Genomic DNA, 14,906 nt, shown 5'->3' with positions numbered 1-14,906 from the left:
CCTCATTAGCATAATTGGTTATGTTTAATATATCATGGTGATTACAGTAGGGCATTAGGCAGCTTATTTGCCTCTTGTTTGTGCTCGGCTTAATTGACGCACCCAAACATGCTGCTTATTTGTGAGTGTTTGTGGTGTTTTAAGAGCAGCACAAAAGCCGTAATGGAATGAGATGCTTCTCGAGACGCACTTTGATCTGTTTTGTTTTATGGATCGTAAAGGTGAACTGTAAAAACGAAAGAGAAAGTAGGAAAATATTGATTCATTATGTACTTGACGTAATTAGTTTGGTTACTGCCGTAAACTCTGTGCAGCATCGACAGCTCGTTTGTGGTGCAGTGCAATTAAAATGAAATATTCATGCACAAAAGGTGATCAGGTAACACCCCCCTCCCCTCCCTCGCCCTGCAACAAACTTCATATTCCTCATCTCTCCATGAGCTGGATTCATGTGGACAGTAATGAGCTCACCACCTTTCTCGGAGCAGTAAACGCCCTCCCTCCTCAGCAGCAGCTCCGCCAGTGTGGGGGCTTCAGGGTTTATGGAAAGAAGTTTGATTATCCAGTTTTAATGCGTTCGTGTAGGTGCAGCAGGTTCACTGGTGTGTAGTTAGACGAATATGCGAGTAAATTCCAATAACTTGTCTTCTTTTTACTGTAATTCTTTGGATGTTCTTGTGTTTAATAATTATCATCAGGTTTCTCTGTGATTTCTCAGTTATAGCCACTACATAGTCATGCCATAATATCAAGCATGTGTTTCTGTAGTATGTGAGGGATATTTGGAGAAAATGCAGGTGGTCTTTCTTGTTTTTACCACAAGGTGGCAGCACATCCTCATGTGTAAGCCCTTAGTAAGTCCCCCTTACCCCCCTCTCACTTATATACCTAATAATTCCTGTTCAATTATAACATAATATATACAGTTCTTGGTTGTATTTTTAGTTTTTAATTTGGCTTGAGTTATTTGTCTTTATTTAGATTTTCCTTCCTTTATTCTTCCTCCACAGACAGATCATTAGACCCCATAAATACAGTCGGGCCTAGCTGTTTCACAGTGTAACCAGCGCTGAGCAGATTAAATGTGTAATAAATTAAGAAATGTTTATGTTGGTGTGCTGGCTCCCAAATTCCCGTTTATCTTGATAACACTAGTGAGACACCCATAGCAGATAACGTACTGTATGTTTGTGTTAGAGCTGATCAGAGCAGCTACCAGCATACAAGTGTTCAGCTTCCACTGTAGCAGCTTAATTGATGACCTTTCCAGTGCACCTGTCTTTAATAAAGCTTTAATTAGAAGTCCCGTTAGGATCTCAGGGGCTGCCGGTTAATGGGTACTCAAATAGGAAAGATTTAGGGTCTTTGGTGGAACAATCGAAGATACTTACCAGTAATCGTGAGAGGCAAATGTCGGCGAACGTCATAAAGGGCGAGGTATTATTCGGCTGCTCTGATAAACGGGACGGTCGTCTTACGGGGAAACTTCGGGAAGCGTCGGCTGCTTTATCGTTCCGCGGGGGGAATTTGATTTGAAAACAGCATTCTGTGTCATTATGAGGTACAATGAAGAAATTAAACTCAATTATATCAGACAAAGCGCCGAATGAATAATTAATGCGCTAACAGTGCTGCATGCATAGAGTGGAGGTGTTCGGGGTATGTATAGTTCACATTATGTATGCAAATTAGGCCCCTGCACAGCTCATGAGAGGATGCATGTAAGGAACTGTGAGGCTTTGGCTTTTCCAATCAGACCACATTCTCAGTTAATTCAGATCGCTCCCTTTGAGACATTTGCTCATTTCAGAGTCTTCATGGGTGTGATGGGATACACACAGCATGTGTTTTGAGTTGCTGGGGTACTTTAATTGAACTTGAATATTCATGCATTTTTCTGTGGCACCTGTGTCGCTTTTTTTTTTCTGTCCTACAATCTTCTGCCTGTGAAGGTAAATGTTTCTGTTTGGTCTTCTTTCTATTTCGTATCATGTGAGATGATATTTGATCTGGTTATTTGTACGATTCAGGTCAGGGCCTCCTACGTTCCTCAGACACACGGCTGTCGTACTCTGAGTAGGTCTGTTCAGAAGTTGCTGCTCAATGACATTAGAGAGAGAAAACGTCATTAAGAGAGGGGCTGAAAAAGCACTTGCTTGTGCCACTCCCTTTGTTGTCTCTGTGCACCGGCTGTGACTCCTTGTTGATGACTGATGGTGCTGCACACTCGAGCGCTCTCGTTCTCTACACTCTTGCAGTTCCCTCCCAGAAGTGGAGCTACAGGCCAAAGTGGGAATCACTTTCCTGACAGATGCTAAATATTAAAGCTACACTTCCCAATAACATCTTGTCTTGTTCTCTCTTCATCCCCCTCCATCCTCCCCCCTCCTCTTCTGAAAACACTCCCTCACCTTTCTCCTCCCTCCATCTTTGTGTCCCACACATAAGGCTTCCTGAGCACCGGAGATCAGTCTGCTAAGGGGAACTATGGCCTGCTGGACCAGATTCAGGCTCTGCGTTGGCTCAACGAGAACATTGGCCACTTTGGCGGAGACCCGGAGAGGATCACCATCTTCGGCTCTGGAGCTGGGGCCTCCTGTGTCAACCTCCTCATCCTCTCGCACCACTCTGAGGGTAAATGTCATGTTTTATTTTAATGTTTGGTTTTATTCCTCGTACAGAACATATTTTTTAATATCTTTTCACCACCTTTGCTGCTTTTTCTTATTTAAACCAACATTAACTACCAGCTACCAGCTTGGATCCACCCTGTTAAATCAATGATCAAAAACCAACATCAGTTTCACGCATTTCTTTTACTCTGGGCTGGATCTGATAAGCTTAAAAATTTGTAGTTTTTTCCCGTCGTTTATTTCTTTTCACAGAGACAAAACTCTAAATGAACCAACATCCGTCGCTATAAATCACACCTTCAGTCTGCTTAGTGGCCAGATGTGTGCAGGCCAGGCGCAACAAAAAATGAAATACAGGATGAAGGTGTTGTGCTCTGGACTAGTGAATAACATGGAGAGTTGTTTATCTGTGCAGTTTTATTCATTTACAGCAAACTGATGCAGTTTGTGTCCTCTGCACATCTGTGGTGCTCTGCTGCGTCACACAATGTGAAGCATGTCAGACTACGGAAAGATGTGTGGTTCAGCTAGAGACCGGGGAGGACCACGGGGAGGACCATGCCTCCTTTAACATACATTTCTCGACTAATAAATTTTTGTCCTTTGCGTACATTCTGTCTGAATGACTAAAGTTTCTGTCCTCAGTCAGTCAGTTCAGCTCTCTTTAGTGAGCCATGTTTTATTTAATGTAAAATATGATTGTCACGTATAGAAGCACAGCTGGCAGCTTCCAGCCCAGAAACAGTTAAGTCCTGTGATGTTCACTTGACACCTTTATCCCCAAAGGAAAACACTGCTTGTCCTTTGAACTGAACAATTTAAGCAGTCGTGTAGCTAATGTGCGAGCGGAGGTTTGATCCACGTTATGTTATTCATTTCTTTGGAGGATAAATGGCGTGAGAGCTCCAGCATTACCCTGAATTACCTGCCTTTGGCGTGCGCTCCTCTGTCCGCGCTTCACTGCTCTGCAGCAGGAAGTCTCTCTCTCCACTGAAATCCAACATCTATCTGACCTCGTGCTCCCCATTACCAACAACAAACCCCGAGGGCTAAGTGTTAACACCGCACCGCCAAAAGACAGAGGCCGACAGACCAATCGACTTTGATCGGAACTGAGATCAGCGTGGCCGACGATCCGCAGCCAAACGGTCACGCGCTCGCCGCCTTTGATCATGCTGTTCTTGAAGCTGTCCTCCTCCAGTCGTGGATCCTCTGTTCTCTTGGCTGCTCGAGGACTCTCTCTCAATATGTCTCCCCTCTCTTCATTTTCCATCTCGCACACACAAACTGCAAAGGACAGAAACAGGAAAGAAATGGTGGGTGAGAAGAACAAGAGAGATTAGAGAGTGTGTTCACACAACCACGCATCTGTTTCAATTACTGCTCTGTGCGTGTGTGTGCGTGCGTGTCTGAAGCACCAAGCAGACGTCTGACTTGTCTCTAATTTTGACTCATTCTGTCGGCGTAGATGTGCCTTGAAAACAAATGTGTTGTCAAAGCTTGAATGAGCATCCGTGCGCTGCTGCTGTGTCACTGTATCTGTTTAACACAATGTCTGTAATTACCGCTGATGTCTGTTAACCCTTCACATTAACCCAGACCACCCCCAGACTTTCCTGTTGAGCACCCCAGTCTGATTGCATATACACAAATATAACCTATAAAGCCTGGTAACTTCACTTCTTTAACACTTTGGAGGGAAAAGTTTGTATTTTCTTTGTGTTGCTAAGTCATGGTGTGATTAGCATAAGTTAAAAGAGGTAAATAACTAGCTCGACATCCCGCAAAGTGACTAATATTAAATGGGTTATTGTAACTTACGTGCTTTCATTATTATTATTAGTTTTATTAATGGGAATACTTTATATGAAAATACACATTTTAATTATAAGTCCATATTAGTGTGTGTGAATGTGAGAGTGAATGAATAATGGAATTGTAAAGCGCTTTGGGTGCCTTGAAAAGCGCTATATAAATCCAATCCATTATTATTATTGTTATTAGTTGCTTCTGGTCTCTTTATTAGTTATCATGAAAAGATGTAATAACAGCTTACAATTCATGGCAATATTCCACAGCTCCATGACCATTAGTTCAGTTATCCTTTAAAAACCTTGTCATTACTGCATAACAACAGTAAATAACAGTTAAAGTATGAGTGCTATGACTGATGATTTTAAGTATTGATGTGTAAAGTCTGTTTGCTAGCATACCATTTTTCATGTTTATTTATATAGTTAACTTTTTAAGATTGTGTGTTTCACAGCCCTGTCATGTGTTAGTCAGAGGTATTCTTTGTTCTCATTGGTGGATGCGGAATGTTTACCTCAGTACTCAGTACTTCTGTGACTACAAGTCATTGGTCGTTGGTTGCCATGACACCACTAGTTCCATGTGTACAGCCCTTTAACCCTCTCAGGCTCAAATTAAGTTTTTGTTGCTAATGCACAAAAGAATACCTGCAGTGGTACTTCTGAGTAAAAAAAAACTCATAAAATGTGTGTGGGGTAATCAGGTTGTTAGCTTTTACAACGCCTGCCTTGAGAGGGTTAAAAGGTGGTGGTGCCATCCTGCAAGATTAATAACATGTAGTAAATGTGGGTGACTGACCACAAAACTACAGCTAACTCAGAACATATTCCCTGTTCTAAAGTCAAGTCGTGCCCATGGCTAACAGGTTGCTCAGCAGTTATTAAACAGCAATAAGAAGGTTAGTGAGGAAACTCTCTAAATGGTCTTCTAGTTGCAGAATATGCAGACTTAGACGTTAATAAACATTGTGACTGATGAGGAGCCATTCTGTCGCTAACATGCTAATAAGCAGCTTGTCAGTTGTAGATTTATGTGCTTTAATGTAAAATGTTACCTTTTCTTCACATTTTCTTTCTCTGTGTGAATGAGCTCCAGAGATGTCTCTAATTATAGTGTCTAACTTGCTCTGCTTCTAGCATTAATGCTAATCCATACTGATTACGTTCCAGCTCCAACATGAGCTCAAATAAAAAAAAGATCTAAAGCACAACCTTAAAAACCGAGGAATGCCGCTGTTTACCCCTTTTGTCTTGTTGCTGACAACCAGCCTCACCCCGTCCCTCACTGTCACCTGTCTGTCCTCATGCCTGCGCTTTGTCATCACCCCGTCGTCATCTTCCTCTTCATCAGCATCTAATGGCGTTACATCAGTCCACTAGACGCCACCTGTCTGTCATGCCTCCCCCCCTTCTCCCCTCCACCAGGGTGCCAGGTAAGGAGTCTGTCATCCTCACACTTAATGGACACCAATCATGTCAACAACACAGTGTCACAGATCAGGGCTGACATCAGAGGCTTACAGGACTGATAGCAGGACGTAGGGAGGGGGTTGTTAGTGATACTGATATGAAGGTTAGAGGGAGGCAGAGGACAGTAATCAGTATCCATCCACAGTTAAGAGAAGTGAGACAAGGACAGGATGAGAAACAGGAGACTATGCTGAAGAGGAGAAAGAGGGAATAAAATGCTTTGAAATGGAAAATACGAAAAAAGCAGCAGCCAAGTAGAGCAAGGTTTCAAGCAGCGAAGGCAAGAGGCACTAAAGGAGCGACAAAGAAACTGATTTTGAAGACGAATAAAATATAGCCTCTCTGTCTGTCTCTCCTCCCCTCCTCGGCTTCTCTCGGTGCAGATATGTAGGTATAGCTGTTTCCAAGCTACTTCTTACTATAATTGATTTCCCAGGGAAAGAAGGCTCTGCAGCTCTGCTTAATAATTAACTGACCAATCTTCGGCCCAGGAGAAGGGAGAGAAAGAAAAAAGGGAGACCGGGAGGAAACGAGAGAGAGCCAGGCGGCCCCCTTAATGAGCCACTTGAGTGGTTTAAACAGCACAGGACAGCCAGAACTAAAGGAGAGAGAGAGAGAAAGAGGGAGACAGAGAGGGGAAAATACATCCAAGAGAAGCTTGGAGGGGGGAAAAGCAGCTCAAGAAAGGAAAAAATAGATCTTTTGACATCTCAGATGAGCTTTTTCCCAGTCCTGCCTCCACTTTTTGGAGCTAAAGCTCCATAACATGCTCCGTCAGTGATGCTCTGGGTCTGTAGTCCCATCCTGTGTCTACCAGCTTTTCTCTAGTAAGAAACGTGATGACGAAAAATTGTTAAACTGTATTTTTAATCAAGTTCTCTAGCAGAAAGAAAGTTATGTGATTTATACATCAGGCATCCTCCCTCTGCCCTGAACCTCACCAAAATGTCTTTCTTTCCCACGTCTTCTTTCAGGTCTGTTCCACAGGGCCATAGCGCAGAGTGGCACAGCCATCTCCAGCTGGTCCGTTAACTACCAACCCCTCAAGTACACCAAGATCCTGGCCCGGAAGGTGGGTTGCACCTACGCAGAGACTGCTGACCTGGTTGACTGCCTGAGGCGCAAGAACTTCAGAGAGCTGGTGGACCAAGACATCCAGCCGGCCCGCTATCACATCGCCTTTGGGCCTGTTGTGGACGGAGACGTAGTTCCTGATGATCCAGAGATTCTCATGCAGCAGGTGAGGGTCTGATAACAGCAGCCGCACATCTCTGTTGTGTTTTATTATCCAAGCAAAGTGGTGAGAACTCCTGGGATCAGCCGTGACGTGAAACCAAAACAACTGCAGAGAAAATAACTGCAGTGTTGGTGATGTACATGATCAGGGTGTTATACTTTAGACACACTGAGAAGTTTCTCTTGTGTTGTCATGAGTGTTCGCCAGAAGCCCAAAAAGCAAACAAATAAGACTTTATTAAAGAAAAGTATAAACACAAGTACACGCAAAGATGAGACACAACTATAGAGACAAAGAGTGATCTGACTGGGACAAGTAAAACTAATTGGGAGAGCAGTTTTCTTCCAACAATCGCTACCAAAATAAAACAGGAAGCAACAAGAGACAGTAGCAAATAAGCTAAATGTAGTCAGACCTGGAAAATGTTAAGCTGGAACAGAACCTTAAAGCAGCAAGATGTGATCCTGTAATTCAACGCTGACAGAGAGTCGTTGAGGTTTCCAAAGAGCAGGTTTCTCTTCTCAGTTTGATTCGAATATTTTCATGTGACAAGAATAAAAAAATTCTTCTTCTTCTTTATTCATCCATCCAGATGGTATTTTGGACCATCTTCTAAGTGAAAAACTGCAAAAGTTGATTTGTGTGTATTATTAGTGTAAGTAACCACTGCTGGTTGACCAGGATTTTTAATTACAAAAAAGATTCTTAAAAAGTTGTATTATTTGATTAAATAAATGCTACATTCTGAAGAGATTGCAGATGCAGTCAGTGTCATTAATGTGAAAGTCATTTTGGAGACGGGGGAAGTGTTTTATGTAAGGTGAAAAAAATCAAACAGGTGTGCAGAAAGCAGTAACGTGAAAATCACTACAGTGACATATTGTGTGTGAGAGGAAGAAGTGTGAGTTTTGCAGCTCTATGCATTAATCGACACTGCAGACTTTTAAAAGATCGGCCCTGAAGCCGTGACCTGCAGAACACGCAATATGATGAAGATCATGGCCTTAAGAGTCAGTCTTGGAATCCTTGAAAATGCTTGAAGTTTAATATTGTCTTTTCAAGGTTTGAAAAGTGCTTGAAAGTGTTGTAACTAAAAGTTACTGTGACTCAAACATAGAAAAATTTGATTTTTTTATTTCCCACACCTAATTAATTAGAGATTATTTTATTGAAGTCTTTAATAGCATATAACACCCAAAATATGCTTCGGTTCACATTTAACTCCAGAAAATCATCAATCAAAACATGGATATTACCTGACCACAGATTCGTGGTGACGTCACTGCTATTTTAACTGTTTGGTGTCTTTGCTTTGTTTGCTGGTTGTAGAAATGGTTTATTTGAGCTTTGAGCTGAGATTCAGAGATTTCTGTGGACACTGCTCATGTCGGCACTTATATTTCTGACCTTTTCTTATAACCCATTAAACATCATCTCCTCCCTTCTGACCCCATTTTTGGTGGTGTAGGTACAAATGATCAGGCATGACATTCTCATAATAAATAAGATGCTACAAATAATTATTTCTGCATTTGTGCGATTGAAGTGAATTGAAAATGTGTATGAAATGATACATGTTTTAAAGATTTGGCCTAAATAAATTTGGAGTGAATGAGTCTAAACATGATGACCTAACTAGTGATACCCTGACACACAAACACACACTCACTCACTCACTCACTCAAGCATGTTGTGCCACTTTCAGCTGAAACTATGTTTCAAACCATATTCTGGGTTTTTAGTTCACCATTTATGAGGTTTCAAGAACAGATCTGAATGTTTGAAAATGTTTTGGAAAGATTCTGTAAAGATGAGATGAAAAATACTCAAAGGATAAATTTAATTGGTTTATTATTTAGATAAGAATATCAAGCAAGTAAATGAAGAAAAAGATAAAATGAAGTAATAATGAAAGAAGTTAAACAAGTAAAAGAAGAAACAAGGCAAAATGAAGAAACAAGGCAAAATGAAGAAACAAGGTAAAATGAAGAAACAAGGCAAAATGAAGAAACAAGGTAAAATGAAGTAATAATGAAAGAAGTTAAACAAGTAAATGAAGAAACAAGGCAAAATGAAGAAACAAGGTAAAATGAAGAAACAAGGGCCTTTTGTTTTCTTCATGCCATTGTTCGGGTCGTTGGTTATTTTGACCTTAGTCTTAGTTTTCACCACAGTCATAGTTATAGTTTTTGGTCTTAGTACCTTTAGTGTTTTGTTTCTTAGTGTTTTGCCAGTTTGTTTTGGTTTCCTGGTTTATTCCCTGCCGTCATCTTAATAAAGCATCACCTTTCTGTTAAAACCTTACTACTCCTCGTCGTCATCTGCTTTTGGGTCCTGTTTCCACGCACATCGGCGCACCCCGCCGTGACAGAAACAAGGTAAAATGAAGTAATAATGAAAGAAGTTAAACAAGTAAATGAAGAAAAAAGGCAGAGGAGAGAAAACCCCAACAATCCCCTCTGAGCAAGCACTTGGCGACAGTGGGGAGGAAAAACTGCCTTTTAACGGGCAGAAACCTCCGGCAGAACCAGGCTCAGGAGGGGACAGTCAACTGCCGGGACTGGTTGGGGGGGTTAACAGAGGTGGAGCAAGACGAGGCTACATCAGGTGAGGAAGCAGTAGCGTCTCTCCTCTGGACAAGTGGAACCATTTTTTCTTTTTTTTCATGCACTTTTCCACGAGCGCTTTTTTCTCCACGGATGAGATTTCTCAGCTCGTCGATGGTTTCTGCGTGGTTTTTCTTCAAGTTTCTCACATCTTTGTTCCACCTCTTCCAATGTTGCTTGTTGTTCTTCAAGCTTGTCTTTGAGTTGTTTGGATGTTGCCTCCTGTATCAGCTTGTCCTTGTGCATGTCTGCATTTCTCTGTTGGACCTCTTTGTGCTTGTCTTCTAACTGCTTCTTTCTTTTCTTGATTTCTTGATTTTTGTCTTCATGTATTTTGTCTTCTTGTTGTTTTTGTGACTGCATTTGAGTGTGTTCACTCTTCAAGTTATTGAATTCCACCAAACGCCCCTTAACGAGCTCGGAGTTGTTTCTCGCTATCTGATCGATCCTTTTCTGCATCTGTGAGCACCGTTTCTCCAGTTTGTCCCTTTCTTCTTCCACTTTAGTTGCTTTGTCCTCCAGCTGATTACAAAACTCTTGCAGTTTTAGATTTTTAGACTCAAAGTCCTGGACGATGCGTTTTCCTTCTTTCAGTCTTTTTTGTTGTTGCTCTTTCTGTTGAAGAAGGTCTTTATTTTGGCGCAGTGTTTCATCCAGGCTTTCTTTCAGCATGCGGTATTTTTCCTGCATGCTCTTCAGTTTGTGCTGCATGTCTTGTTGCTTTTTGTCCTGCTCTTCCTTCTGTTGGAGGAATTTATTCTTTTCTTCCACAGCTTCATGGAGCTGTCTTTGGAGGAGCCGATTTTTTCGGTCCATGTATTGGAGATCCCGTTGTCATCTTATCAGTCATCGTTTTCTTGTCTTGGAGCTGGTTGGTCATTTCTTTTAGTTCTGCACTCTTTTGCCTGTTTTCTTTAATGAGGTGCACAATCTGCTCTCGGGTCTGAGCAAACTTGATTCCCCAGCCCTCATTAATAATGTTTATGTCCGGCTGGCGCTGTTGTCTTTCTTCCAGCTCTTTATTTTGGGCTTCCATTCGTCTACACTTGTCCTCCAGTTGAAGTTTCTCTTCTTCAATTTGTTGCATTTTTTTCTGGAGAAGGTAGTTTTCCTTCCTACTCTCCTCTAACGCCCTTTGGAAGGATGAGACGCCATTTGGGGAAATTGGCCGGCCACGCCAGGAAGGAGAGGCGGCGTAATCTTTTTGAATTGGTTGTTTTTTTCTTGGAAACATGTTGGAGTTTCTATACGATGACTTTGAAGAGCTTTCCAAATGTTTCTGTGGTGAACGTTTTGTAGGCTGCAAACACAGATGCTGCTGAAACGAACTAAAACTTGCTGTTTCTCACCCCTACTTAAGGAAAAACATCAAAGGACTTAAGATTCTTAAGATCTATGACATCATCACTCCCTAAGCCAATGAGATTGTCACAAGACGTTTTGGAATGGGGTGTTTTTTTTTAAACTGTTTTCAAACTTAACTTAAAATTTCAGTGTTTCCTAGTTGTGGACTATTGGTTAGTCCAGCCGATGAAGAAATTAATTGTCACAAACATCCCTAATATTACATAACAGACGACAGAAAACAAGACAGTTTTTTTTCTAATAGAGGTATAATAAAAGTTTTTTTAATTATCCTACTTTTTATAAAAGAGAACATTTATTAAAGAATATGTATTTAATTAAAAAACTCTGTTCATCTAAAGCAGGGGTCAGCAACCTTTAAGACCCAAAGAGCCATAATTGGCCTATCTGGGGTTGAAAGGCTCGATAAATGCACGGCGTTTCGCCGGGTACACCGGCTTCCACGAGTGTGATGCTTATTTTGAGCGATGAAAAAATAACAAAATATAATGTTTATTTGTATATTGCAAAATCACAATAATCTTCCAATTTAGAACTACAAGTAAAAAAGAACTGGCATAAATAAAATACACTTCAGCTAAATACTCATTCATTTTCCCAAACCACGCAGAGCCGCACTATAAGGACTAAAGGATGCATGAGGCTCCGGAGCCGCAGGTTGCCGACCCCTGATCTAAAGACTATAACAAAAAGGGCGAGCTTCCTGCTGGAAAATGCCTGCCTGGGGCTCGGTCACTCAGGCACAGCTGGCTGCCGGCGGAGCTCATGGGCGCGTCACTGCAACTCCCCCTGGCCTCTGCTCCGCGGCTGCCCTCATCTGGGACTCTCCTCAGCTCTTACTGGGACAGTGGCGCGGCTGCCCCTCTGTTGGTCTTCCTTGGTCTCTTGTGTTCTGGGGGCCTCTGGATGTCTGGAGTTTTGATCTCCTCCATACCTGCTTCATACCCTGGAGGACGGGGCTGTGGCTTCCCCACACTCCCTAGCAGATCGTTACATGGAGAAACCTTTGGAATGCAAGCATGCTGATCCACACAGATATGCACACAGGTGTACACATGGGTATTCACAGAAGCGGACTACAGCTTTCTTGGCTGCTGCCTCAAAGCACATTGTGCGCTGTCTATCTAGCGTGCTGCACAATATCGTTTATTGCTGATGGTGCCGTTTTTTTTATTATGTTGCTCTTTGTTGTTTGCTTTCTCTTCTGTTTTTTTTCTCCATACAGGTGACCCAGGTGTTTTTTTTTTTTGTTTTTTTTCTTTCTTCCCCCCCTTCTCACCGTCTCTTCTCCCCTTTGGTTTTCTTTCTCTCCCTCTCTTTCTTTCATTCTTTCTCCCTGTCCTATCCCCCAGTCATGTCTGTCCCGTTTGTAGCAACTGAAAATAAAATAAATTCATAATTATAATAAAGGTCAATCAAATGGACCAATATGGCAAGGCCATGATGATCCACTTGGTAAAATAAATCCGCTTGGCATCTTTCTTGGCCTTAAGACAACAATTCTGATGGCTAAAGATCCAAACGGGACACAAAAAAAAAAAGAAAGTCGATGTCCCACCGGGCGATCGTGGCTCAAGAGTTGGGAGTTTGCCTTGTAATCGGAAGGTTGCCGGTTCGAGCCCCGGCTTGGACAGTCTCGGTCGTTGTGTCCTTCGGCAAGACACTTCACCCGTTGCCTACTGGTGGTGGTCAGAGGGCCTGGTGGTGCCAGTATCCGGCAGCCTCGCCTCTGTCAGTGCACCCCAGGGCGGCTGTAGCTACATCACCAGTGTGTGAATGGGTGGATAACTGAACGTGTAAAGCGTTTTGGGGGTCTTAGGGACTAAGTCAAGCGCTATACAAATACAGGCCATTTACCATTTTTCTGGGCGTGGGTGTTTAACTAGTTAAAAAGAACAAAAAAACAAACAAACATCTGTCTCCTATTTTTTATGTCACACAGGAAAGAAGCTTCAATATCTGATGAGAAGAATTTGTTGGTCTTTGGTGCAGTTTTCTTCTTTTCTGGCTTGTTGTTTATTTACAGTGGAGATGAAGATCTCTAACAAGTTGATTTGTTCACATTTGCACATCTTAATTTTAAGAGGAATGTGTTTTTTTGAGTTTGTACACTTGTTTACTGGGAAATGAAATGCTGCTAATGCACAAAGCTGTGCTTCAGCTGCACTTCCTGTTGTAGACTTGTGATGCACACAGGCTCTGTTCCAGCACTCAGCATGTTCTTCCTTATTTGCTCCACCAGGGGGAGCTCCTAAACTATGACATCCTGATAGGAGTGAACCAGGGAGAGGGGCTGAAGTTTGTGGACGACAGTGAGGACAACGACGGCATCTCAGCTGCGGCGTTCGACTACACCATCTCCAGCTTTGTTGACAACCTCTACGGCTACCCAGAGGGTGAGGACGCCACCTCTGTACACTGCCACTTTTTCAGTTATTCCATTTTACAGCCTCCTCTCACTTAACTGCATTTTGCAGCATCATCAGGTTTTGTCTCATTAGGAGCCGCGTTTGTTGATTTGTTCGTTTTTTTCTGTTTGCTGTATTCATTAAAATAAACGGATAATCGTCAAAATGACAAATGTGGACAATTATCAAAGCTTACATTACAATTCTGACAGCTTGAGTTCACATGAATTTTCAAAAGAATATAAAAACCTGTGAAAGTGCTTTAAGCGTTTAAAACATGCGAGTAAAGAATGGAATCAGTAACATGTGAGCCCAGTGAAGTGCATCAAACAAGACAAGCGTGCTAAAGAGAGCCACTCATCCACATCACGGCGTGTCTGCGCCTTAACCTTTGAGGCTCTGTGGGCAGTAATGCTATCATCCCCCAGGTAGTGGGCTCCCAATCTCAGTGTCGGTGTTTCTGACAGATCGGCCTGCGAACCCCTCACAGCCGGACCACAGTCACAGTACAGACATGTTTGGATAATGCAGTCATGCTTCCTCTCTGCTGCCTGTCACTCCTTCTGTTATCTGAAAGACTTTTTTTTCCTCTCTAGATTTCTCACTCGCTTCCTGGCTCTTGGTTCATCTCACCAACATTTGCTTTGGTTTCATATCTTTTGATCAGACCGATCTCTTAAAAAATGTCTTGCACTGCTGTTACTTTACTCTTAGCAGTTTTTCACTTTTATCTTTCTTCCCCCTCCTTTTGTCCCCTCCTGTGCTTCTTCACCAGGCAAAGACATCCTGAGGGAGACCATTAAGTTCATGTACACAGACTGGGCGGACAGGGACAACGGCGACATGCGGCGGAAGACTCTGTTGGCCCTGTTTACGGACCACCAGTGGGTGGCACCAGCTGTGGCCACTGCCAAACTCCATGCTGAGTTTCAGTCCCCAGTTTACTTTTACACGTTCTACCACCACTGCCAGACCGAGACGCGGCCCGAGTGGGCCGACGCCGCGCACGGAGACGAGATACCTTACGTGTTCGGCGTACCGATGATCGGTGCCACGGACCTGTTCCCGTGCAACTTCTCCAAGAACGATGTGATGCTGAGCGCTGTGGTCATGACTTACTGGACTAACTTCGCAAAGACTGGGTAGGCCTCATGTCACAGTAGTGTAAACTGTACACGTTACTGTATGTTCTCTGATAGCCTTCTAGTCATCTTGAATACTTGAATCTAGGTTGCTAGTTTAATTCCCGTGTGGCTTTGAAGAATTGAACATACTGGTTCACCAAAAGCATCCAGATCCCAGAGCAGCCGGTTGGTCTTAGATAGTTGAAAGGTTGCACAGAGAATGGGCCTCCTGTCTGTATTCAGTGTATTGAT

The 14,906-nt window shown here is 42.6% G+C and overlaps 1 protein-coding gene across 2 annotated transcripts in view; it reads left to right on the top strand.

Annotated features, from left to right (window-relative positions):
- Positions 1-14,900, top strand: part of nlgn2a (neuroligin 2a) — a 242,658-nt gene extending 227,758 nt beyond the window's left edge. For both annotated transcript variants that reach the window (XM_042227759.1, XM_042227760.1), the window contains 4 exons: positions 2,449-2,634; positions 6,889-7,154; positions 13,365-13,518; positions 14,306-14,900. In XM_042227759.1, coding sequence (XP_042083693.1) covers positions 2,449-2,634; positions 6,889-7,154; positions 13,365-13,518; positions 14,306-14,676 — 977 coding nt within the window. In that variant the 3' untranslated portion in view covers positions 14,677-14,900. The remainder of the gene's footprint in view (positions 1-2,448; positions 2,635-6,888; positions 7,155-13,364; positions 13,519-14,305) is intronic.
- The last annotated feature ends 6 nt before the right edge of the window (positions 14,901-14,906 follow it).

This window comes from Haplochromis burtoni, unplaced genomic scaffold (assembly GCF_018398535.1).
Source record: "Haplochromis burtoni strain Fernald_Lab_line unplaced genomic scaffold, NCSU_Asbu1 Contig_279, whole genome shotgun sequence".
Lineage (NCBI taxonomy): Eukaryota > Metazoa > Chordata > Actinopteri > Cichliformes > Cichlidae > Haplochromis > Haplochromis burtoni.
This window is presented reverse-complemented; position numbering and strand designations above follow the sequence as displayed.